We start from the raw sequence: 27664 nt of genomic DNA, 5'->3' as shown, positions 1-27664 counted from the left end.
GCTCCCAGCATGTATCAATAGAAGATGTGCACATGTCAGGAAGAAATAACATCATGGGGCTGGAAGCTGTGCAATTACCAGCTTCCGTCTTCTCTCTTCAATCTTATAAATCCTACGGCATCTTTGTTCCAATCGTGACAGATGAAAACTTCTTCCATTCCCCCTATCTCTATTCTCTTCAATTACTGCCTCTGAATGATGCCGCTCATCCAGTCGTCCGCCACCTCGTCTGCAAAGTGCTTGAAAATGCACGGCACGCAGGCAAAACAATGTCTGCAAACAATGAGCTCATAAACGCCACATCCTTTTTCTCAGCGATACAGTCGAGCTTTCTGTGAGTGCCTGGAAAAATGCATCTGATTACTGGTGTTTCTATTTATCCCTGTGTTTCATTTTTCAGACTTGCCTGAGCACATTAAGTGTTTATGCATTTCTGGAGCCAATAACAGAGGAAGTGGATTAGCTAAGCTAACTTAATCTTCCTCACCCAGCCTCTTCTGAACAACTTCATATAGTTCTTTGTACAGTTCAACTTGCTAAAACTGCTTTTCTGATACAGCCAGGTAAAAGCAATCTGAGGTGAAATCAGCATGTTTTCTGCAGCAGTCACACCAGAATCAAGGTCTATTGCCTGTTTGATAAGGTGTCTGATTTAAATATTGGCAAAATGTGGCGGCGATGAAGATCACAGGGTTGAATTTTATCTTTGCTTTGAGCCTTTCAGTCAGCAGCAGAGGGTGTGTTTTGTGTCAACATTGCTCTCAAAAGTGCTTCAGTGTTTTACATTTAAGTGGTCCCATCTTGCTGGTGTTTCCTTGCCAATTTGGAGCAATGCAAACAAAGAAACAGAACCCTAGCTCTTTTAAAACCGAACAAGAAGAGGAAATAATCTCCAGCTGGAGGAGGAACAACCAGCTGAAAGGAAGAAAAACTCTTTTCAGACCTTGAGATCTGCCAAACAGACCTCTGAGTGCGGACAAGCGGGTCTGACAGTTTTTCACTTGGTGGGGTGTTATCAGCAGGGGGACTTCAAGAATCTGAGCACAAACCTGCTAGAAGAGAGAGATTTTTCCACAAGTGAAGACAGAAAATGAGCTCCACATTACAGATAATCTCTACAGCAGCTGCTTTAAAGGGAGATAATGATTTATTATGAGCATGCAAGGCAATCTTCCAGCTCTGTTACTGTAAAATATGATGCAATGGTTGTTTGATGTTGCAGGAATCCAGGAGGAGTCAACATTTCTAGCCTTAGATTCAATAAAATAACACAAAGTTATTAATCTTAATGATGCATTAAGGTGCTCAATGAGATTCATCAAATTAAAGCAAGTACACCACGCTTCAATGTTTGGATGCACTCTTTTACAAACTCTCACTCCTCTTTCGCTTCTGTCAGAGATGTGCAGTTATAGACACATGTGTTATCTTAAACAGAAAATAATTATAAAACCACCAGTGAAGCTTGGGAAAACTACTTCATCCTACAGATTACAACGTTAACAACACCGACACATGCAGAGAGCCTTCAGGTCTGACAGACTTCATCCTGATGGTACCTGCTCTGAGTTTGATCTAATCTGTCACCTTGTTTTTAAAAATTAAAATCAGATGCCTGAACAAAGTGGAGAACAGACTTTAATTTTAATGCAGCTTTTGGGCAAAAAGAAGAAGAAACTTTAATATTTAGAAGAATTAAAACCACTTAAATCAAGGCTATAGACCTCGGCATAAATGTGAACTGGATGAGCCTCTGGGAGACATCCAGAGATATTCATTGTAATGTTGGATCAGTCAGCCTTGAAGTTAATGTCAAAAATAACAAGAAACCACTCTCTAAACCCCTCTCCTGATGATACTTTCTGAATGCCATGTGCCTCGAGCAGTGCATTTTAATCTTTTCTGACTGCGTTTTCAGATTTCCCTTCAGGTTTTCTATTTTTCAGTGTGTTGAAGGTAAGATCTTCTCTTCCTGTTAGCACAAACTGCCTTGCAAAAACTACTTCCTACACTGCACCATCACTCCCTTCAATGTGAGACTCAACAAGCTCACGACCTCAAGCAGCCTCATGTACGTAATCATTATTAAAGAGAACAGAGTACAGTGAGCAAAACTAGACAGAAGAATATATATAAGACTACATATTGAATGTTATGTCAAAGATGACGTCAAGCTCCATACTTTATTGTAGCTACAGGAAGAAGTGGTCTGCCTCAACAAAATGATTCCTCCTGTTTCCAGATATCACCTTTCTCAAGCTGACAGGAATGTTTCACATGCATGATCACACATAAACCTCTCTTGAGGTATTTAAATCCAGTGTTATAAGTTATTTTAAGAACAGTAACTGTGCAATTCCAAAGCAGTACAGTTCAGCACCATGGACAGCGCCCCACACAAGAGGAGCATGTTTGCTGCTGGTTTCTTGATCCAGGTTTCACAGTAAATATATAGAAAATCAATATTAAGCAAGCTGCAAGAATGTGTGGTTCTTGAATTTGTATCATCCAGAAATATTTTTACTGAATTCTACCTCACAGGTGATTTCAGAGTTTGAATGTTTTAAGAGTTTCCTCAACATCTGTCTGCGAGAAAAGAATCCAATCATAGACTGTATAAAATATGGACGTAGTATCCGTGACGTAATGCATCTGTTCCTGAGCACTGTTTTGAAGCCAATCGACGGCGGCAGCCATATTTGAAATGCGGAACCCAACCAGGCAGAGTGTGACGTAAAGAAGCGGAGTTTGAGCCTCTTAGCCAACAGCTATGTGTTCCCGACCGGGAGTCAAGTCAGTTGTCCTTATTTGGGTAAAAACTCGTAATCTTAATATCTTCTGAACTGCCACGTTCGAAAAAAATTCACCCACTGTACAGTGTGTGCCGATAGAGAAATTAGCTACGTAGGGCCAAGCCGTTTTTTGAACCAGGCTGTAAACATGTTTATTAATGCTGCAAAGATCGTCTTTTACCCAGTCATGTCTATGTGGTTTCTGTTGTTTCTGCAGCCAGCCTCAAGCAGATTTTCGATGAATTGCAGTTTATAACACTTGCTGCTTGAATAGCTAATTTTTCTGTATGTGGGGCACATTTTTCATAACTCAGCAGTTTAGAAGATATTAAGATTATAAGTTTTGCATAATTAGAGGCAAGGCTGACACTGTAGCTGTTAGTGAAAAGGCTAAAGGCCCGCCTTTTTACCTCACACTAGCTTGACAGAAGTTAGGTTGAGTTCATCATTTCCAATATGGCACCCGCAGATGATTGGCTTCAAAACAGGGCTTTAGAAACAGACGGGTGACGTCACGGATACCACGTCCCATTATTATACCGTCTATGGCAGAGGCCCTCAATAGGGGGCCCATGGGCTGCATCCGGCCTGCCGGCCGCCTATTTGTTGCCCCAAACTAGTGATGTGTCGGTTGCGAACGATCCAATCCTTTTTCTGTTAAAGCCTCACATAATTGGTCAAGACATGGTGGCGTCTTGACCAATCACGTGTCTACATTGAGCAGAACGGGGAGGGGAGGGGTTACAGACACACACAGCACAGTGAGCACACCAACAGGAGGGAGACGAGAGGGATAACATGCGCGACAGAGAGAACGCACTGGAAAGGTGAGAAAACGATTGACTGCAGGAAACAGTAAACTTTAGACACAGTTCAATAGCATAGACTGTTTAAAGGCAGAGTGTAGACTGTGCAAGGTGAAAATGTCATCAATCAGGGTCCACAAAAAACCTGCAAAGGCACATTAGAAGTGTTTGTGAAGGATCTCAGTCATCCAGGTCATGAACATTATAACTGCTTATTCATCAGTGCAATAAGTGAAGAATAAAGACAGTCAATGGAACCTGCTGTTAATGAATGTGTTTACAAGTTTATAATTAATATACATACAAACACTGCTTTAAAACACTGCTCCATGTTGAGTATAAATACAGCCTTATGAATAATAAACATTTGATATAATGTATGTTTTTTTACATTAGTTACTCATTTTACATATAATTTTACATTATTTTAGGTCATACATTAATTTAAACAAGAAAAAATCTGAGGAGCCACGCAGGAGCCGAAAGAGCCGACTCTTTGTAGTGAGCCGATCCAAAAGAACCAACTCTCTAAAAAGAGCCGGAATTCTCATCACTACCCTGTTGTCCCTTCACTCTGTGTTTTGGTCGAGTCACTGCGTGTTTACCGGGACTTGTCTGCATGTCAACGAGACGCAGACAGGCTGTTACTGGGTCACTTAGAGTTCACTGCTGCGAGTGCAGTTTTCAACTTTCACTTTCGTTTATGGAGCAGTTCACATGTTGGCACTTTGCCAGCTGTAGGACCCTAGAATAAACGAAAACGGTGTTCCAAGTTTGCTGCTCAAAGAAAAGTGGACGTTGAAAATCAGCGATTGAAAGAAGAATGGAGTGAAACTTTTGAATTCACTCACCCACTAACCACCTCAAGACCCATGTGCTTAATGTGCCTGGAGACTATAGCTGTGCTGAAGATTTCCAATTTTGAAACGGCATTATAAGACGAAGCATATTTTGAAGAGACATTTCCTCAAAATTCAGAGGTAAGAACTACAAAATAAATGCACTGAAATCGTCATATCAAGCTGCAAGCAGGACAACATTTAGTGTTGTGTATAAGTATAAGTATACATACCCTGGCAGAATGTATGATTTCTTGGGTAGTTTCTGTTGTCATTATGATATAAAATGAGTAAACACAGTTGTTTGATAATAATTTGCTTTACCCAACCTCTAACCATGAGTGACAAAAAAGTTTTTCTCTGATCTTTCATATTCTTTGAAAAATGGCCAAAAAAATTCTGCCAGGGTATGTGAACTTTTGAGCACAACTGTAGTTCATATTTGTGTTGTTTTTTTGAACAAAAAGGACATTTTGTTTTGAATTTTACAGTATTATTGCATATGGTCTGACCGACCTCATTAAATGGACCTTTGGCTCATTGAAAAAAATATTTGTGGCCCTTTAAGATTTGTATTTGAGCACCCCTGGTGTATGGTCTCATCTTACACAGAAACTTGATTTGTATTAGTTTGATCATTTGTGAATGGGCTCTATAATCTGTGAATGCACATTTAGATTTTGAATACACCTGTTGATGCATTGCATATTGATTGTTAGGATCAGAAAGTAAGGCTAAACTCAGGGGTTAAAGGTAGTCCAGTTGGCCTGAAGTGGAGACATTCGTTTACTTGGGTAAACATGTAAGGTGTTTTACCTTGCATGTTGGACCTTGAACATTTTTCCACACATTTCCTGACCGCACAGAAGACAAAACATTTCATAAACCTCCTCTCACATTTATTGCTAGACTAACACTTGAATATGTAAATAGAAACCTCATTCACAGCTTGATGAGAGCTGACGGCTGTTTTCTCTCCCTCTCTCACTTTACTTTGCCCTGATACAACACTCGTATTACCTCAGCTGCTGCGCCCCACAAGTAATCTGTGAGATCTCTTTTATCCTTAATTTAGAACAAGATCTTTGCCAAGGAGATGAGCTCATACCATCCAAAATCCACTTCTCAGTGCGACCTCTGTTATAAAATGACCTCCAGAGCATCAGTTGCAGGAACCGGACTCATTAGAGAACTAATCATTGATGGGAAGCTTTTTTTCATTATGCTCTACTGGGAACAATGGATGAGTGGTAATAAAGTCCACTTCTAAGCTCTTTTTGATGCTGCTGTTGATACCTTACAACATGCAGCATAATGCCCTGTATCTGTTTCATAAAAAGTGCTTCGACTGTGAGGTTTAAGAGTTTGTAAAAACTGCCTCAAAGCAAAGGAAGGAAGGTGGAATTTATTTACATTTATGAACTATATTAGTTGGAAACTTCATCTTAGAGCCTGAAGTGAAAGGTGTCAATAAGCAGCAGATGAAGGTACGTTTTAGGAACTCATTTGACCTCACAGACATCCGCTGTCAGGCCCAACATGAACCTCTTTGTTTGATCAGTTGTGACATATTATTATATAACATTGATCTATAAGGAGATATACACATAAAAATAAAAACATATAGGCCACTTCACACTGCTCTTATACCACTGCTGATAGAGCAGCAATAGCTCAGGCTTTTATCAGCATCTGTAGACTCAATTACAATAGCATTAACTTAATTGCCAATAAATAGTGACTTAGAAGACTGGGACTTAAAGTCTACAAGATCAATACTGGGGGTCATTAGAAAACCTGCAACATATAACGAATATAGAAATCACAGTCATTGAAAATGTAATCCAATACAAAATGATGTACGGAATTTACTTTACAAGAGATAAAATAAAAAAGTTTGACAAAAACGCTTAAGGGAAATGTGTGAAATGTCAACTGTAGTAAAGTTCAGAAAGTTTGGTATGAAATAGATCATTGGTTGCGCCAAATCACTAATGTTATACGTTATCTTTACAAACAGCTGGTCTAGACCGTACTCTATGTTCTATTATTAACAAAGACCCAACATCAAGGCATGATACGATCTAGTCTCATTTTACAGACAGGACTCAGTCTGATCTCATCTTAATCCACCATGAGCAGAGCACTTTGCAGCATTTAGCAAGTTACAATGGCAAGGACAAACTTCCTTTAACAGGCAGAAAGCTCCAGAAGGACTAGACTCATGTTAGACACACATCTGCTGATACAAAGTTGGGGTTGAAAAGAGGGATAGAGGAGATAAAGGGTGGAAATTAATTTCAATCTATCAACTAGCATTTTTCAAGATATCTCACATTAAAGAGTCAGAGATCCACAAAGCTGGGTTACTCTGTTTTCATTGATTGTATTTAAGAAACTTATTTTAAAGCATTGGAAATCCACACATCCTCCCCTCACTAAAACACTGGAGTAACAAAGTACTTTATTATTTGAATATGGAGAAAACAATCTTTGAAAAGAGCAAAGTATTTCATTTTGAAAACATATAGGGTAAAGTGTTACACTCACTAAATAATGTGTGTATTTCATTTACTGTACTCATTTTCTAACTTATTCCCCATTCTAGTGGTCTTTGGACGGATGGGCATCGAGGTGACAATGAACTAGATTATATATTAGATATAATTTGAACTATAGGATAACTAGGATGTACTTGTTCGAGTGGTGCAACATTTTATTTATGAACACAGAATTTGTTATTTTTATTTTTTATTAGCTAACATTTATTATAAGAGGAAGGCATGAAATTATATTTGAATACTGTGAGAGTGGTTTTTTGTTTTGCAGAGACATTTTTAAAGAGACAATTCTACATAAAAGGATTTATTTTAATCATTTATTTTATTTTATTTTTTTAAGGGGGACTTGGGGGTAGAGGGAGTTACTTAAATAAACTGGTAAATCTTCTCCAAAGAGATGGCTTCTTTGGTTTCTTCACCAGTGTCTTCATCTTCTCCTCCAGTTCTGCAAGCTTTTTCGATCCCTCCTTGAAAATGTTGTCGTTGTCCTCCACAGCCTGTTGGTTAGTGCGGATGGACTGCTGGAGCTTGGCTCTCTCCTCCTCCCACAGTAGTCGTTGGTTCTCCAGGTCTCTAGTTGTTTGAGACAGTGCATTCTTCATTTTGTCCTTGTCCTCTCTTTGTTGTGCCAGTTGTAGTTCAGTTTCCAGACAGCTCTGCTTCTGGTTCCACAGATCTTCTTCAATCTTCTTAACCTTCTTCAGCATGTCCGATTTAGAGAGCTTCTTCACCAAAAGTTGAAACTCCAAGTCCTGGATCTCGAGTTCCTTTCTCACCTTAATTTGCTCATGTTGTGTGGTGACCTTTTGCAGCTCTTCTGTTAGGTGCTGCACCTGTCCTGCTAAAGCATAATTCTGCATTGTAAGCCTTATATTCTTCTCTTCGTTCTTGGCTTTGAGCTGCTCACGCTCAAGCTCAGAAACGAAGGTCATTTCTGGCATGGGCTGAGTCTCTTGTTCAATGCGGGCACAGACGCCGGTTTCCTTTAGTTGTCTTATAAGAGCATATCCAGCCTTCTCTTCGTTCTTGGCTTTGAACTGCTCACGCTCAAGCTCAGAAACATAGGTCATTTCTGGCATGGGCTGAGTCTCTTGTTCAATGCGGGCACAGATGCCGATTTCCTTTAGTTGAGTTATAAGAGCATCTCCAGCCTGATCGCCCTTGTTAGGCTCATTGATCTGCTCGGTCCTTATGTTGCTGGTCGGTTGACATTTTGGTACGTAATTGCTAAAATCCAGGTCCATTAATGCTGGGATTTTACCTCTGGCTTGTTGGGGGGAAGCATTCACTCCACGAGCCTGCATTTGTTCTGTTGGTGCTGGCTGGCATGGTTGTTGTTGCGGCCGGACCTTTCTCCTCACAACAGGACCCATCATCATTTCATCATCTCCACTAGCATGTTGCGTAGCAGCTAACAGTGAAGCAGCCTGCTGTTGTTCACCCTCAGGTAAAGCAGCCTGCTGTGGAGCATCCATGTTCTCCTGGATGATGTTGCATTTTGGCTCAGACTCTGACCCCTTGTTGTTAGAGGTGCCTTCCTCTTTCTTGCCCTTTCTGTCCTGGTCCTGATACCCCCTGTATCCCGTAGTCTTACAACGCAGATCTGAAATTCTTTTATCCCAAGAACCGAAGTTCAGGGAGAGCTCCTCTGCTGGTAAGAGGTTCTTCTTCTCCTTGTTCTTACCCTTTTTACGGGCTTTGTTTTTGTTGTCCTCCTCCATAGGGAAATCCTGGATTTTGCTCACAGTTTCCATGTCTCAAGTGTCTGTATTACTGACTGCTCTGACTGAGGTTGTGTGGATGTGTGTGGTAGAGGGGTGTGTGTACTAAGAGTATACTCAGTATACACCGATTGTAGAAAGCGTGTCACAAAGGATCAAAGGACGGAAGGTTCAGCTCCTTTTTTTTTTGTAATATGACATCATAGCCACTGACGCTATGGCAACAGGGTTTTCAAAATAAAACAACTAAAATATCATTTAACAACATGGTTTTCAAAATAAAAGTTTCTGACAGTAGCTTTTTATCTGAGTGGTGATCTTGGCGACCCCTGTGGACAACGCTGTACCTCTTATCTCTGCACTGATGTTCTTAAACATACAGAGTTATTGTGTTTTGATACAAAATCTCAGTCACTCATTGGCTACGTTTACATGAGACTTTTAATTCCGAATAAAAATTAAATCCTCTTTAAAAAGATTAAAAACGACCTTGTAAACACCTTATTCCAAATGAAAATGACCATTCCGAATTAAACTTCAATCCGAAGTAAGTGGCTGGTTTATTCTGATTTTAAATCCGAATTGACATTTTTAAAGAGACAATTCTACATAAAAGGATTTATTTTAATCATTTATTTTATTTTATTTTTTTAAGGGGGACTTGGGGGAAGAGGGAGTTACTTAAATAAACTGGTAAATCTTCTCCAAAGAGATGGCTTCTTTGGTTTCTTCACCAGCGTCTTCATCTTCTCCTCCAGTTCTGCAAGCTTTTTCGATCCCTCCTTGAAAATTTTGTCGTTGTCCTCCACAGCCTGTTGGTTTGTGCGGATGGACTGCTGGAGCTTGGCTCTCTCCTCCTCCCACAGTAGTCGTTGGTTCTCCAGGTCTCTAGTTGTTTGAGACAGTGCATTCTTCATTTTGTCCTTGTCCTCTCTTTGTTGTGCCAGTTGTAGTTCAGTTTCCAGACAGCTCTGCTTCTGGTTCCACAGATCTTCTTCAATCTTCTTAACCTTCTTCAGCATGTCCGATTGAGAGATCTTCTTCACCAAAAGTTGAAACTCCAAGTCCTGGATCTCGAGTTCCTTTCTCACCTTAATTTGCTCATGTTGTGTGGTGACCTTTTGCAGCTCTTCTGTTAGGTGCTGCACCTGTCCTGCTAAAGCATAATTCTGCATTGTAAGCCTTATGTTCTTCTCTTCGTTCTTGGCTTTGAGCTGCTCACGCTCAAGCTCAGAAACGAAGGTCATTTCTGGCATGGGCTGAGTCTCTTGTTCAATGCGGGCACAGACGCCGGTCTCCTTTAGTTGTCTTATAAGAGCATATCCAGCCTTCTCTTCGTTCTTGGCTTTGAACTGCTCACGCTCAAGCTCAAAAACATAGGTCATTTCTGGCATGGGCTGAGTCTCTTGTTCAATGCGGGCACAGATGCCGATTTCCTTTAGTTGAGTTATAAGAGCATCTCCAGCCTGATTGCCCTTGTTAGGCTCATTGATCTGCTCGGTCCTTATGTTGCTGGTCGGTTGACATTTTGGTACGTAATTGCTAAAATCCAGGTCCATTAATGCTGGGATTTTACCTCTGGCTTGTTGGGGGGAAGCATTCACTCCACGAGCCTGCATTTGTTCTGTTGGTGCTGGCTGGCATGGTTGTTGTTGCGGCCGGACCTTTCTCCTCACAACAGGACCCATCATCATTTCATCATCTCCACTAGCATGTTGCGTAGCAGCTGACAGTGAAGCAGCCTGCTGTTGTTCACCCTCAGGTAAAGCAGCCTGCTGTGGAGCATCCATGTTCTCCTGGATGATGTTGCATTTTGGCTCAGACTCTGACCCCTTGTTGTTAGAGGAGCCTTCCTCTTTCTTGCCCTTTCTGTCCTGGTCCTGATACCCCCTGTATCCCGTAGTCTTACAACGCAGATCTGAAATTCTTTTATCCCAAGAACCGAAGTTCAGGGAGAGCTCCTCTGCTGGTAAGAGGTTCTTCTTCTCCTTGTTCTTACCCTTTTTACGGGCTTTGTTTTTGTTGTCCTCCTCCATAGGGAAATCCTGGATTTTGCTCACAGTTTCCATGTCTCAAGTGTCTGTATTACTGACTGCTCTGACTGAGGTTGTGTGTGGATGTGTGTGGTAGAGGGGTGTGTGTACTAAGAGTATACTCAGTATACACAGATTGTAGAAAGCGTGTCACAAAGGATCAAAGGACGGAAGGTTCAGCTCCTTTTTTTTTTGTAATATGACATCATAGCCACTGACTCTATGGCAACAGGGTTTTCAAAATAAAACAACTAAAATATCATTAAACAACATGGTTTTCAGAATAAAAGTTTCTGACAGTAGCTTTTTATCTGAGTGGTGATCTTGGTGACACCTGTGGACAACACTGTACCTCTTTTCTCTGTACTGATGTTCTTAAACATACAGAGTTATTGTGTTTTGATGAAAAATCTCAGTCACCCATTATGAATCGTATTTAGCACTTCCCTCTCACAATGACCGGTTTAATTTGATGGATTTTTTTGCAAATTGAGTGAATTAGAACAAAATGGCCACTGTTACATGACGTTTTTTTAAAAAGGTTGTTTGCACATGACGTCATATCCGTTGCGTGGCAGTGGCGCGAAATGCAGATGGGGGTCAGAAAGTGATTTGCAGCAGTCTGCGCAGACCGGCGCAGACACATAAACACAAGAAAATTGCCTACGGCTCGCGTCTTTTATGGTCTCCCTAACCGATCAAACAGAGAGAAGTCGGCAAGTTTTTATCGTGTCCAAAAGGTCAGGGTTCTCAAGGGGGAAAATGCAAAAAACTCTCTGAAAAACGAGGAAACGACCTTGTAAACACCTTATTCCAAATGAAAATGACCATTCCGAATTAAACTTCAATCCGAAGTAAGTGGCTGGTTTATTCTGATTTTAAATCCGAATTGAATAATTCCTCGATCATGTATACGTTCATGCCGCTTTAAATTAACTCTGGTCGTTCCGCCCATGCTCGTTCCCTTGTCCTGTCGCAATGACGCACATATTCCATGCTGGCGGGCACATATTTCAGGCTGAGGTAGAGCAGCTGTTGCACTAACCGTGGCTTTGATTCGCCCAAAGTCCGGTCTTCCGCCTTCCTTCTCTGGTCCTCTATCCCTCTTCACCTCCTCAGCTGACGAAAGTGAAGCAGCATGTTTGTGTTGAGCTGCTTATTCAAAACTATAATCAAAATCAAAGCGAAAATTGTACTTATTGTGTGGTCTTCCATGTTGTAACGGAAAATAAAAAAAGCAGGAACTGGAGTCTGTTTTCTTCCGCTAGACGTAAATATAGGTGTTTACGAGGTGATTTTTAATCTTTTTAAAGAGGATTTAATTTTTATTCTGAATTAAAGAGGATTTAAAAGTCTCATGTAAACATTGCCAATGACCGGTTTAATTTGATGGATTTTTTTGCAAATTAAGTTAATTGGAACAAAAATATTGAATTGCTGAGAAAAACCATAAATTAAACAAATAGTAAGAAAAATGTCAAAAGCAGATTATATTTGTGATAATACCTGAATAAAACCACACCATCACATATTGTTTTTGTTCTTGAAATTTTCAAAATATGTAAAAATAAAACCTGCAACACTGTTTCTTGTATACATGACACAGAAAGCTTCATATATTTAAGCAATTCATTCATCTGCAGTAATAATGTAACTTGTGACAATGAAATATATGTAAAGAAAAAAACAGAAGTAACTCTTAAAAGGTGCATGTCAGAGTGAAATGTTAAAAAAAGCAGCTCATGACACATATTTAGATGTTAACAGTTCATGACAGGGTGAACAGCTCACTGAAGCACGTGGACCAGCTGCTGAGGTTCAGTCACCTGGACAGAGGAACTGTTCTGGATACACCACTTCCTCTCATCCTGTTTGGGGAAGTCGCTCGAAGGCTGCCCGGTTAATTTGGAGCTTATTATGTTGCAATCCAAATAAATTAAGCTGCTAATTGCTGCCATTAGAAAATGCTAGCATCTGACTTCATCAATGTATACTCAGTCTTGGTGCTGAGGCCTTGATTTGAGTCTATTTAGGATGATTTGATTTCTGGTTCTGCTCACTCATCATGAATCATACATCTCTGCATATTTTGCCTCAGATTTTAGACACCGGCCTCGATTTTTAGAAGTGTAGTTTTTTTTTTACAGTAGAAACAATGCCGAATAAACTACAATGCTGTTTCTAAAAAAAGTTCAGATACTGTGAAAAATCTAAATTGGAGCATAGTATGATAATTATATAATCGTGACTGAACAACTTCTTCTCCACAGGCTTGGTTTTTACAGTACTTTTGCAGAACTACCTTATGAATCTGGCTTTTAATTTGGAGTAATCTATTTTTAGCCATGGACGGCGTTATTATTATTATTATTATTATTATTTTAACAAAATTCATTTATCATATTTTATTATCTTCATTACTTGTATTTATCTGATGTTATTAACTTTAACGGATTCTTTATCCTTAGTTATTTTACCAGTTTGATTAATTTTATTGTTATTATTTGATATTATTCTTTTTTTAAGATGTGTTTTGGGCATTTTCACCTTTATCACTGCTGTGGAGAGGGTGGACAGCACCAAGTTCCTGGGTGTGCACATCACAGAAGACCTCACCTGGACCACCAACACTGCATCACTGACCAAGAAGGAACGTTAGCGCCTCTACTTTCTCTGCAAGCTGAGGAAAGCTAGAGCCCCTGCCCCCTTCATACACACCTTCTACAGAGGCACCATCGAGAGCATTCTCACTAGCAACATCACTGTGTGGTACGGGGGCCTGCACTGCGTCCTGCCGAATGACCCTCCAGTGCATCATGAGAACAGCTGAGAAGATTGTTGGTGCCTCTCTCCCCTCCCTACATGACATTTACTCTTCCCACCTCACCCGAAAAGCCCTGCGCATAGCTGGCGACCCCTCCCACCAGTCTCACAGCCTCTTCAGCCTGTTGCCATCAGGAAGGAGATTACGCAGTCTCGGGCCAGAACCAGCAGACTGAGGGACAGTTTTATCCACCATGTAGTCAGGATGCTCTCACCCTGTTTTGCCCCCCCTTCACAAACTTAACCCGGTCACTGCCCCCCCATTTGGCTCAATTACCGTACTCTAGCTCAGTTGTTCTCAAAGTGGGGTCCTGGGGGTCTGCAAACCATAGCCTGGGGGGTCCGTGAAGTAATTTGAATACATTTCTAGTAAATCATAAACTTGTGCTGTGTCATTACAAAACAGCATATACACCATTGTTATGATACCATTTGGTGGCTCAAGGGATATGTGAGTCTTGTTACTGTCAATTTTCTGAAAGCGTTTAAGATCAATTACTTGAAAAGTATAAATGCTGTCATGTTGAGTCCACAAGGAATGAAATGACCCTCTGTTTTAAAGGATACAAGTGGTATTTACTTGATTCAAATTGAAGTGTTATCTGTTTATCACTGTGGGTTAGGGTTAGGGTTGTGATTAGGGTTAGGGTTGGGGTTAGGGTTGTGATTAGGGTTAGGGTTGTGGTTAGGGTTGGGGTTAGGGTTGTGATTAGGGTTGTGATTAGGGTTAGGGTTGGGGTTAGGGTTAGGGTTGTGATTAGGGTTAGGGTTGTGATTAGGGTTAGGGTTGTGATTAGGGTTAGGATTGGGGTTGGGGTTAGGGTTGTGATTAGGGTTAGGGTTGTGATTAGGGTTAGGGTTGTTATTAGGGTTAGGGTTGTTATTAGGGTTAGGGTTGTGATTAGGGTTAGGATTGGGGTTAGGGTTGTGATTAGGTTAGGGTTGTGATTAGGGTTGGGGTTAGGGTTGTGATTAGGGTTAGGGTTTTGATTAGGGTTGGGGTTGTGATTAGGGTTAGGGTTGTGATTAGGGTTAGGGTTGTGATTAGGGTAAGGCTTGTGATTAGGGTTGGGGTTAGGGTGAGGGTTGTGATTAGGGTTAGGATTGTGATTAGGGTTAGGGCTGTGATTAGGGTTAGGGTTGTGATTAGGGTTAGGGTTGTGATTGGGGTTAGGGTTAGGGTTGTGTTTAGGGTTAGGGTTGTGATTAGGGTTAGGGTTGTGATTAGGGTTAGGCTTGTGATTAGGGTTAGGGTTGTGATTAGAGTTAGGGTTAGGGTTGTGTTTAGGGTTAGGGTTGTGTTTAGGGTTAGGGTTGTGGTTAGGGTTGGGGTTGTTGTTAGGGTTAGGGTTGTGATTAGGGTTAGGGTTGTGATTAGGGTTAGGGTTGTGATTGGGGTTGGGGTTGGGGTTAGGCTTGTGATTAGGGTTAGGGTTGTGATTAGGGTTAGGGTTAGGGTTGTGTTTAGGGTTAGGGTTGTGTTTAGGGTTAGGGTTGTGTTTAGGGTTAGGGTTGTGTTTAGGGTTAGGGTTGTTATTAGGGTTAGGGTTGTGATTAGGTTTGGAGTTAGGGTTAGGGTTGTGATTAGGGTTAGGGTTAGGGTTGTGTTTAGGGTTAGGGTTGTGTTTAGGGTTAGGGTTGTGATTAGGGTTAGGGTTAGGGTTAGGGTTGTTATTAGGGTTAGGGTTAGGGTTGTGATTAAGGTTAGGGTTGGGGTTAGGGTTGTGCTGAGGGTTAGGGTTAGGATTAGGGTTAGGGTTAGGGTTGTGTTTAGGGTTAGGGTTGTGATTAGGGTTAGGGTTCAGATTAGGGTTAGGATTAGGGTTAGGTTTAGAACCAGAACTAAACTTAAGCATACAGAGCCGGAACCAAACTCATGCAAACAGAACCAGAATCAAACTCAACCAGAACCGAACCAGAATCGAACCAGAACCGAACCAGAACTTAACCACAATCGAACCAGAACCGAACCAGAACCCTACCAGAACCGAACCAGAACCGAACCAGAACCGAACCAGAACTTAACCACAACCGAACCGGAATCGAACCGAACCAGAACCGAACCAGAACCGAACCGTACCAGAACCGAACCAGAACCGAACCGTACCAGAACCGAACCAGAACCGAACCAGACTTGAACCGAACCAGAACCGAACCAGAACCGAAACAGAACCGTACCAGAACTGAACCAGAACCATACCAGAACCGAACCAGAACCGAACCAGCCTTGAACTAGAATCAAACCAGAACAGAACCGAACCAGAACCATACCAGAACAGAACCAGAACAGAACCAGAACCGAACTCAAGCAAACTGAACCAAAACCAGAACCAAACTCAAGCAAACAGAACCAGAACCAACTCAAGCAAACATAACCAGAACCAAACACGAGCAAACAGAACCAGAACCAGAACCAAACTCAAGCAAACATTATTAATGTCCTCAGGTTGGCATTGAGAAAAATCAGATGCCTCAGCTTGGATGGGCTGATCCGATTTCTCCTCTCAGTGAGTATTTGCCCGGTCTTCAAGAAGACTCTCTCTGAAGGAACAGATGAAGCCAGGATACACAGCCTCCCCTCCATCACCTTTATCCTATATCCTCACATGTGATTGGCCGCATGGCCGCCATGCTGACCAATGAGCTGCTGTGAGCAGAGCTGGGGCTGAGCACTGTGAGAGCTAAGCAGTGAAAGTAAAAAACTGGGAACCGGCTCGCATCAAGAGAGAGCCGATAGTAAAAACAAACGGAACAAAAAGAGCGACACAGCTGCATAGAAACTCTACGTTGTAGACATCCCTGATCATAATAGACATCGCCATGCAGGAAGACAGTTTACATTTTTTAAATATCTGAGAGATCTTCAAATACAGAGTGTGTCTTTACACCGGTGCGATTTTTACAGAGTTTACGTTAACTCAAATAAAAAAACGTGACATTTGCTTTGTTTTATATCGACCACTTAGCAGGATGAATATCATGATTAAGCAGGTATATTTTGAGTTTGAGTTGAGTTGAGAAAAATTTGTGGCCATTTTTGTCATCAATTTGCCATAATTTTTTAAGTATGTAAGAGATGATTTCATTGATAGCCATAGACGACATGTCTTTCATTGTAGACTTCCACTGAGAGGAACATATTAGACTATTTAGGAACTAAATTAGGAACTAAATTTAGACTGTCATACCAGCTTGATCATCAATGAAAATGTCCTGGAAATGTCCTGGAAAATGATCTCTGGAAAAGAGTGGGAACCCTGGTATGTCTAGTGCATACTGCAGTTTATTTGACAATAAAGAAGACTCTGAACTTTGAATCAGATGGGACAGCTGAAGAGAGACAGGAAACATGGAGAGTGGGGGAGGACATGCAGCAAATGGTCGAGGCTGGAAACGAACCTGCGACCCCTGTGACGAGGGTCAAAGCCTCTGTATATGGGGTGCGAGCTTAGACCGCTAGGCCAATGGCTCCCCTTTTATTTAATTTTATTTCTAAGTATTTATTATGATTATTTTATTATTTTACCCATCTCTATGTTTTCTGTCTGCCTGTTCTTTTGTGATGCACTTTGAGCTTCATGCTTGTTTGTGTGAATGGTGCTATATACAGTGGGGCAAAAAAGTATTTAGTCAGCCACTGATTAGCAAGTTCTCCCACTTAGAAAGATGAGAGAGGTCTGTAATTTTCATCAAAGGTACACTTCAACTATGAGAGACAAAATGAGAAAAAAAATCACAGGAAATCACATTGTAGGATTTTTAAAGAATTTATTTGTAAATTATGGTGGAAAATAAGTATTTGGTTACCCACAAACAAGCAAGATTTCTGGCTCTCACAGACCTGTAACTTCTTCTTTAAGAAGCTCTTCTGTCCTCCACTCGTTACCTGTATTAATGGCACCTGTTTGAACTCGTTATCTGTATAAAGACACCTGTCCACAGCCTCAAACAGTCAGACTGCAAACTCAACCATGGCCAAGACCAAAGAGCTGTCCAAGGACACCAGGAAGGAAATTCTGGACATGCACCAGGCTGGGAAGAGGGAATCTACAATAGGCAAGCTGGTTGGTGTGAATAAATCAACTGTGGGAGCAATTGTAAGAAAATGGAAGACATACAAGACCATTGATAATCTCTGGGGCCCCACGCAAGATCTCATCCCGTGGGGTCAAAATGATCATGAGAACGGTGAGAAAAATCCCAGAACTACACGGAGGGACCTGATGAATGACCTGCAGAGAGCTGGGACCAAAGTAACAAAGGCTACCATCAGTAACACACAACGCCGAGAGGGACTCAAATCCTGCAGCACCAGGTGTGTCCCCCTGCTTAAGCCAGTACATGTCCAGGCCCGTCTGAAGTTTGCCAGAGAGCATATGGATGATCCAGAAGAGGATTGGGAGAATATCATGTGGTCAGATGAAACCAAAATAGAACTTTTTGGTAAAAACTCAACTCGTCGTGTTTGGAGGAAGAAGAATGCTGAGTTGCATTCCAAGAACACCATACCTACTGTGAAGCATGGGGGTGGAAACCTCATGCTTTGGGGCTGTTTTTCTGCAAAGGGGACAGGACGACTGATCCGTGTTAAGGGAAGAATGAACGGGGCCGTGTATCGTGAGATTTTAAGCCAAAACCTCCTTCCATCAGTGAGAGCATTGAAGATGGAACGTGGCTGGGTCTTCCAGCATGACAATGATCCCAAACACACCGCTCGGGCAACGAAGGAGTGGCTCCTTAAAAAGCATTTCAAGGTCCTGGAGTGGCCTAGCCAGTCTCCAGACCTCAACCCCATAGAAAATTTTGGAGGGAGTTGAAAGTCCGTGTTGCCCAGTGACAGCCCCAAAACATCACTGCTCTAGAGGAGATCTGCATGGAGGAATGGGCCAAAATACCAGCTACAGTGTGTGCAAACCTGGTGAAGACTTACAGGAAACGTTTGAACTCTGTCATTGCCAACAAAGGTAATGTTACAAAGTATTGAGTTGAACTTTTGTTATTGACCAAATACTTATTTTCCACCATAATTTACAAATAAATTCTTTAAAAATCCTACAATGTGATTTCCTGGATTTTTTTTTCTCATTTTGTCTCTCATAGTTGAAGTGTACCTCTGATGAAAATTACAGACCTCTCTCATCTTTCTAAGTGGGAGAACTTGCAAAATCAGTGGCTGACTAAATACTTTTTTGCCCCACTGTATTTAAAGGTGAGTTGAATTTCTCATGAAGAGTTATCTGTTAACATGCATGCTCAGTAGCTATAGTGATTTCATTTGTTGTCAACTTGGAGACTTTTTATTCATGATGGTGAAAAAAGTGAATGAATAAAGAGAAAACCTTTTTTTTTTTGTTAAAAAAAAAAGGGCATGGTAAGGGAGTTCTGAGCTGAGTTTGTTCCAACTATTGCTGAGGTCAACTTTCATTCTGATTCTAGCACAGCCTGGAAAACATGACGCATAAAAGCTTGTTTGGCTAAACTCATATTTCAAGACGAGACCTGCTCCAAGCTTGATGAAGCTACTTACTGTCTGCCCTCGAAGCGAGCATGCCCAGCGGATATAATGATGTAATATTAGGGCATGCAAAGTTCAATAAATGTGTGTCATACTTTCAGATGCAGCACCCGCTGAGCTTTGTTTGGAGTCACACTGTGGACCTCCTATGGCTCAAAGTGTAAACAAGAGACTCTGGCAGAACTGTTCCCATCGCTCTAACTCGATTATGTACACTGGAGTAGAGGCATATCTATACACTAAAATCATTTTGCTAATGATCACTTAATTTAATGCAAAGACAGTTTCATTATTCAATTACAGGCTACAGTGCAGTCTCCATATTCTCCTTATAATTGTTATTCTTGTCTGCCCACATCCTCCTTACAGTCTCTCTGACAACACGCTGTTAGTTTCTGTCCTGAGGTAATTATAGAATTTATAACACATCTGATTAGAGCTACTCATCAGAAGAATAGTCTTCATTAAACCGCTGTTGCCTTTCTCAAACAAAGTCCCACGCCTGTTAATCTTAATTTCGCTGCCGTTTACAAAATGAGGCTGATAATGATGATGTGCTGTTAGGAGGCAGAGAGGTATAACGACGGGTTTAAGAGAGCAAATTATCCTGTTGGGAAAACTTTAAGCAGATTCACATTTCATTCTCAGTGGTGTTCAAGTCAAAATGCAAAAACAATGCAGAAGAAGACTGTGCATGTTTACAGTGACAGATTACAGTCAGTGAGCTTAGTGGGAATATATACAGCGGTGAAAAGAAGTAGAGGTTTTTTGTTTTGACAGTGAAATTGAAATGAGACAAAAAGTCCAACTTCCCCTGAACTGCAGCTCTAAATGTCAGACTTTCTCCACGACTGTTCTCAAAGTAACAGTGACTTTTCATTCAACCCCATGCTGTAAGTATTGCTCTCAAATCACAGCTGAAATCTATTGATTTTAACGACCTTCTCTTTAATTGGCAGCAAAGAAACACCTGACTACTTTTCTATGCTCAAAGATCACTAGTAGAGTTTATGATTTTATGTCATAAAATGAAGTTTATTGCAAACCTACTGCGATTTTTCCTCCAACCCAGCAGCTGCCCAACGCGTCACAGCCTTTTTTAGTCACTGTTTGTTTTTTTGTCACACATTTGTGATTCAGTCTCACCTCAGCTTGACTTACAACCTTTGTGACCTAAAGTTCATTTAGGCGAGTCAGTCATCACTAAAGTGGATGTTATTTTGTTTATTGCACATCATTAAATACAGACTTCTGGGGTTTATCTGTGCGTCCTATTGAAGTTGGCACCCTGGGATCAAATCCAACTCAAGGTCCATCATCACTGTCACTCTCTGCTCTTTCTGCCCAGTTTCCTACTCTATCCACTTTCCTATCCTCTAAATCAGGAGTTCCCAAACTTTTCAGCCCACAACCCCCAAAATATAGGTGCCACAGACACACGACCCCCAATGTCCCTCAAAGTGATTTAATGTGGCTACATTTAGTTGGTCTGCAGAAAATGACCCTACCTATATGAGCATGTGTCTGTGTTTCCTGTGCAATTGAATGAATTAACCTGCTGCTACTGATGCTTTTGATAATTAACAGGTCACTAACCCTAAACTAAGGAGTCAAACTCATTGCATTGTCTATTTTCAAGGTTTTATTTCAAGTTTAGCTTCTATTTTTGTCGATATTTTTTTACTATAAATGAGCAAAATGTACTATTTTTAGATTCAACATTCAACTTTTTTGATTCCATTTTTTTAGTATTTCTTTGCTCACCACAAGTTACAAATTAATACAAAACCAACAAAGAACGAAGAAAAAAATGAAATAATTTCAAAAAATACAGAAAAATATAATAATAATAATAATAATAATAATAATAATAATAATAAATAAATGATCAAAATTAACAGTACAAAGAAAAAGGAAGATAAACATAAGAAACAATATAAACAAATAAAATAAAAATTTAAAAAACTAATATTTTTGGATAACTTCAAAAAAAAAAAACATTCTGGAAGACATCTCATGACCCCCCCATTTGTGTCTCACGACCCCCCAGGGGGTCCTAACCCACACTTTGGGAACCCCTGCTCTAAATCATGGGTTCCCAAAGTGTGATTCGGGACCCCCGCAGGACACAAATGGGGGTGGGTTATAATTTCAGATAACTTTTTTTCAAGTTATCTGAAATTAGTACATTTTACCCATTATAGCAAAAGAATATCGACAAAAATACAAGTTAAACTTGAAATAAAACCTTGAAAACAGAAAATGTAATGAGTTTTCTGCCTTTCTTTGTTCCCAGATGACTCCTAAGTTCAGGGTAAGTGACCTGTTAATTATCAAAAGCATCAGTAGCAGTAGGTTAAATCATAACAGCACAGGAAACACAGACACATGTGCATGTAGGTGGCAAATTTTTGCCAGACCCGCTAAATGAAGCCACATTAAATCACTTTGAGGGACAATGAGGGTCGCAAGTCGTTGGCACCTATATTTTGGGGGTCGTCAGCTGAAAAGTTTGTAAACCCCTGCTCTAAATAAAGGTTACTGTGTTCATACATGTATTCCTGTACAGACGGTGTACAACAAATCTCCTTATTAAGGACAAATAAAGATCTATCTATCTATCTTTCTATCTATCTATCAAAAGCCAACTTTTAACACTTTGTAATCAGTGAGTTATTTAATTTGGCTCTACCTAAAGTTCGAACATACAAAAACAGATACCTCTTATCCTCACTTTGTTTAATCCAACCCCAGAAGAAACATAAAAATTAGAAAGAGATGCCAAACTATCAATCACAGCTGAAGCTCTGCGCATTACACCGCTTTTTAACTTAATATTAAGTCTCAATGATGTCCAATGTGGGAGAAGCTATATGGCCTCAATTTTACAAGAGAAACATGGTGCACAGGGCACACCGTGTGCATTTTTTAAGTCAAGTAAATCCTCACAGATCTATTAAAGAAAAGTAAGAAGTGGAGTATTGTAGAAAAATACATGGAAAGTTATAAAAAAAATATAGCGTAATTAATTATGTACACATAATTGTAGTTTTTATTGAGTCATAGTTTGCTGCACAAACTCTTCTCTGCTGCGTGTCTGGACTGAGCTCAGTCTGCTTCAAAAGGGGCCAATAGGTGCAGTTTTAATGTGATGTGTTCGGCCTTGTGTCAGACCTTCACACTAAAATAAAAGATATGAAAGTTGTCTGTCAGAGAAAAGGTAAACAGATGCTTTCGCCATGCACTTAGCTAGTTAAAATTAATGTTATTCTGATAGAGTGGCTACTACTGTGAAAACAAGACGAGTTGTGTCCTACTACGTGAGTCTGCAGCAGGCCTCTCCGGTTCTCTCACAAACACTTCCCGACAGCTTCCCTCCTAATTCAGCTCTCCTCTCTGGTATCTCTCTGTCAAATGTGGCCCCTACTCTCCATGTGCCTCCTCTCCTCCACCTGCTGTGCTTATCTATTTGCGCTCTGTTCACTCAGCCCCTGGTGTTGGTTGCCTGGCACGACACACAGAATAAGCTCCATTAGTCACTGGAGACCTCCTGAGGAGCATCTCATGCCGTAGGTCGGCACATCGTGCAAGGGGCCACCGCCACGGGAGGTGACCCTTGACTGGCACAACAGAAGCACTGCCGGAAGAGTGGCGACCAGTGGGAGGGAACATGGATAACCAATTATACTGAAAACCAAAGGGGAATGAAGGAGTAAGAAGTCTCTGTTTAAAAGGCTGCTGCTGTATCGAAGCTTTGCGTGGAGACGTTGGAAATAGAGTCTGAAGATTACATTATGTACTCCTCATGATTCAGTGTCAGAGGGAGGAAGCTGTGAGAAGTTTGGCAGGTAAAGAAGACAGCCGGCTCAATCTTGAATTCCCAGCAGGAGTTTGTTTATCTAAGGTGTAACCACCTGATGACTCTGTTGGCGGGAGCTCAGTTTTGCTGAGTCTTGCAGTCAGAAGAACAGAGCAGAGCTGACTAGTCAGAAGATGTTGAGTTATTATCAAATTTATCTGAATGAAAATTCCCTCTTGATCTTATATACATGTTTTATAGTTGTTGTTAAAATACATTTTAGCTGGGTGGTATGTAGTGAATCAGGCAGTAATGGGGGTATTACATGAATTCAAACTTATGTTCAGATAAAATTGTGACAAGCTTTAAATGCTTTAAGTCACAGCACTCTTAACATGGGAGATTATTGCACCTGTGTCCGTAAACACTCCCACCAAACGGACACAGGTGCAAAATTTCCCCTGTTAAGAGTGCTGCAACTCTACATCATCTGTATGTGCAATCATTTTTTATAAGTATTAGCTGATTATTCACTTCATCTTACTTCTCAACAAGTGCAACACAGCTTTATAGTCTTTTCTTGTTGCTATGCTCACTCTGCAATTTTCACTGTGCAATAACTTAACTTCTCAATGCTTAAAGCTGGGGTTGGTAGTCAGATTTAGATACACTTTTTGTTATACTGGTTAAAATGATCTTTATATCCTGATGGCAATCAATACATAATGTGTTCTTAAAAAAGAGTGAAGAAAAGCTGCTATCTACAGCCAGAGTAAACCTGGGAAAACACCAACCAATCAGCCTTTTTTGGGTGCCAAAATTTTAAACCATTCAAATCCCGCCCTGCTGTTCTGCCCGCCTCCTGCGCGTACATTTCCCCGGCGTTCACTCCCGGTCCCCTGCCTCTGCTTCCCCTGACTCTACTGACTGCCCCTCTCGCTCGACCTTGGGCCTGTCCCTTCTGACCCGATGAGGTGCTTTGCTCAGGACTGTACTGTAGTCCGGATCAGAGTCTTAAAAGCTCTCACCACGGGGCTCTGACAAGCAGAAGAATGAATGACATTTACTAAGTCCTACAGAAAATCTAAATTCATTGTAGCGTCAGTCCGGACGCTGTAGGGATGACGAGCTGATTCGTGAACACGTTGAGTTTTAATAACCGGTCACTGTCGGCCGTGATCACGACAACCAACAAAACAACAATCAATGTTTGAATGAATGAAGAACTTCTCCTCTTGTCTCTCCTCTCTCCAGCTCACACACTCTACACCTCTCCTGATGCCTTCACTGCCTGTCAACACTGTAGGAATTAAGAGCATCTACACTGAACACGTTTAACAAACAGTAGAGCTGTTACAGTATTACATGTGTTATAACTTTTCTCCTGATATCGTGTCACCAGTACAACTGGATAATGCTAGCATGACAGTTGTAAGTACTAACAGCAGCCATGTTTGTTTGTGTTTTTAACTTTCACTATGATAATGTTTTGGTGAGGACCGGTTTGGAATCAGTCACCATCATATCGCAAGTCAGCGGCGCTCGTGCATGTGAGCTAATCTCTCTAATGGCACACACTGTACAGGGAGTGAATTTTTTTCTAACGTGACGGTTCAGAAGATATTAGGATTACGAGTTTTGCCCAAATAAGGACATGACTGACGTTACTCCCAGTCGGGAACACACAGCCATTGGCTAAGAGACTCACACTACGTCACACTCTGCCTGGTTGAGTTCCGCATTACCAATATGGCTGCCGCCTTCGATTTGCTTCAAAGCAGCTCTCAGGAACAGATGGGTGACGTCACGGATACTACGTCCATATTTTATACAGTCTATGGGTTAGACGGAGTCCTGAGGAAATGCTACATTCAAATTCATGCTAGTTTTTCGAGACTGCCAACCCCAGCTTTAAGTAGAAAGTGTACATAGTGTGTGAGTCATTCCAGAATTGCGGGTACATCTTGAGTATAGAAAGAAAATGAAAAATTGTATTGTTTTTCTAAAAAAAAAAAAGTATTCTCATAGAACACACTTTAAATTTAACATTTTCAGTATTTGCTGAGCTTAAACCTGTAAGATTTAAAATATTCAATGCCGAAATCACTGTAGTAACAGAAAAATCTGTCAACTCTGTCTCTGGGAAATTGGGTCATATTTTTCATATTTAATTTTTTCCTGTAATATAATTATATTTTTACACTATTAGTGCATTGTCGCTGTTCCTTGTTGTAAGCTGTTGAAACAAAATAATTTCCTCCAATGTGAATCAATAAAAGTATATCTTATCTTATCTTAATAGTTCTGTACACATGTTTTTACCTCTGTTATTTACAATGCTACACACACATTTCTCTACATATTTTTCTTAAGTTACACTATTTCACTTTTAATTACTAATAATTTTATATTTACTATTTCATATGCTCTCTGTTGACATGTTTGCACTATCCACTTTGCTGCCGTAACACTTTAAATTTCCCCATTGTGGGACGAATAAAGGATTATTCTATCTTTGAAAACTCTAAGGTCTAAGTAATTACCTTAAAGTAGCTTGTTCACACAAAATATTCCACCTTTATGTGCTGCCATTGTTTGTCAAGCAAACACAAAAAGTCCCAAAAACTCCACCTGCACTCTGGGTTTTTTGTTCTACACAATACATGTAGAAAATTCTGAGGAGGAAAATATAAAATGATAATAAAAATGTTTATGAAAGTCACTGTAGTCATTATAGATGCAGCATATCAGTGAAATTACTTTTCTATTAGACTTCCAATTACATACCCTAAATAAACTTTCATTGTGGCTCCAGTTTGGACCGGCTACATCCATTTAAAAACACAGATCTATTCTTTAGTTCTGCTTCCACTTATGCAACTCTGAACCCCCTCAGGGCTTCTTGTTCGCAGCAACTCTCGCTCCAAATCTTTGTCCAAAAGCACTTGATCCCTCGGGGGGATTTTATTCTTTCCACTGCTTTCCTCAAAGTACCGCCTGCAGAATGACATTCTCATAATAAATATTCACTTTCAACTTTGCATAATCAAAAGAAAAGCTGAGGTCAGGAACACGCACGAGGGCTGTGGGGGCTCCTGCACCTAATGAGCTCCTCATCTAAGATTCATGTCTGCCTATATGATACACAGGTTGAGGTAAAAGTGCGTTACTTGTTGATTTGATCCTCTAGTTTAATTGGTTCATCAGCTGACCCCAATATAGGCCGACCTAAAAACTGAGTGACATGTTGCTGCTGGTTCTAATACTGGCTTTAGTGTCAGGCACAGTGAAGACCGTTTTCCATCACCATCAGATCAGCAGCTCAATGTATGTATGTATGTATGTATGTATGTATGTATGTATGTATGTATGTATGTATGTATGTATTTGTATGTAAATGTATGTATGTATGTATGCATGTATGTATTTGTATATGTATGTATGTATGTATATGGGTGTATCTGGACAAATATGGATGTATTTTTGTTTTTTTGTTTTTTTTTCTATACTATTGCTCTTTTATCTTTTTTAATTATTATTATTTTTTGATATTCACCTACTCATCGTATTGTAATTTCACTATTCTTTATTTTCCTGTTTGAGTACTTGTCAATCTTTTATTTTAAGTTACTACCACATATTGGCTTTTTTTTTTTTATTTTATTCATTTACTTAATATGTTTCTTATACAAAAACGTCACTTTCTTGAATTGTTTGCACTGATCTTTTTTTTGTAATGTGTCAAAATCTAAATAAAAAGATCTTTGAAAAAAAAAAGATCAGCAGCTCACCTTTAAAACATGACATTTTCATTCATTTTGGCCAATCAGCAAAAAGCTTTTGGTTTCTCAATGGGGTGTTTAAATGCAAACTCACGCTAGCCCCTAATAAGCTAACTGCTAATCATTACTGCCATGACTCCTTTTAATCGACAAATAGCAACATAAGCAAAAGATAATGTGGTTAAATACATTATCCATTACGTTGTTTTACTTAAGTGACGGACAAGACACCCTTCTGTTCGCAAAACTAGTGCTTTAGCCACATTGTTTTGATGCTGAAGGAAACTAAAGGTTTTACCTCACCTTGATCTACCTGTGATCAGTTTGCCTCTGGTGTTGCTCATGTGAATGAAAGTTAATAACCATTGACAAGGGGTTTTGACCAATCAGAATCAAGCATCTTAAACAGCCAGAAGATCAGTAAGAGAGCCGGGTAATAAAGGTATTTAAAATATAACAAAGACTTTTGATATGTTAATGATTCACTTATATTGTAAAATAACAACAATGACATTGAGTGGTGAAAATATACATACATATATTAACGGTATAATAACGGTACTATATTATTGTGCAGATGTACGCTAAGAACCTCCGATCATGGGAAACAAAAGTGTGACTTAAGATACGTTTTGACTCATGTAATATAACACGAAGAACATGTTGATGAAACTCTGCTTCTCCTCATCCTTTAAATCAGGGGTGTCAAACATGCGGCCCGCGGGCCAAAACTGGTCCGCCAGAGGTTCCAAGCTGGCCCGTGACTTTGCAAAGTGAAAAAATTACAGAGAAGACATTAACTGCAATTTTTCAATATCAATAACTACTATTTCAAATTTATCCTCTGGGGGTCGCATACAATCATAGTGCTGGCGGAGTGCACCTGAACAGTGCTTTTTTCCCATGAGTTTTTTCTCAAAGTGGGAAAATAGATGACTTGCTGTTCGCATTATCCGGTTGAGATTCATAAAGACTTTTTAGAGCACTATAAGA

The 27664-nt window shown here is 40.3% G+C and overlaps 1 protein-coding gene across 1 annotated transcript; it reads right to left on the bottom strand.

Moving 5' to 3' along the window:
• Positions 1 to 7301: 7301 nt before the first annotated feature.
• LOC117810313 lies at positions 7302 to 9188 on the bottom strand. The gene is made up of 2 exons (XM_034680086.1): positions 8069 to 9188; positions 7302 to 7930 (listed from the first exon to the last, which is right to left on the bottom strand). The coding sequence occupies exons 1-2, from the start codon at positions 8750 to 8752 to the stop codon at positions 7361 to 7363; spliced, it is 1254 nt and encodes a 417-aa protein (XP_034535977.1). The 5' UTR covers positions 8753 to 9188; the 3' UTR covers positions 7302 to 7360.
• Between the last annotated feature and the right edge of the window lie 18476 nt (positions 9189 to 27664).

The sequence above is a fragment of the Notolabrus celidotus genome, chromosome 3 (assembly GCF_009762535.1).
Source record: "Notolabrus celidotus isolate fNotCel1 chromosome 3, fNotCel1.pri, whole genome shotgun sequence".
NCBI classification, from domain to species: Eukaryota; Metazoa; Chordata; class Actinopteri; order Labriformes; family Labridae; genus Notolabrus; species Notolabrus celidotus.
This window is presented reverse-complemented; position numbering and strand designations above follow the sequence as displayed.

What these genes read in the sequence shown, in the direction of transcription:
- LOC117810313 (XM_034680086.1), bottom strand. Translation starts at nt 8,752, where the DNA reads ATGGAAACTGTGAGCAAAATCCAGGATTTCCCTATGGAGGAGGACAAC. An exon ending in AGACTCAGCCCATGCCAGAA is followed by an intron (nt 7,931 to 8,068) that starts ATGACCTATGTT and finishes CCCATGCCAGAA; the next exon opens with ATGACCTTCGTTTCTGAGCT.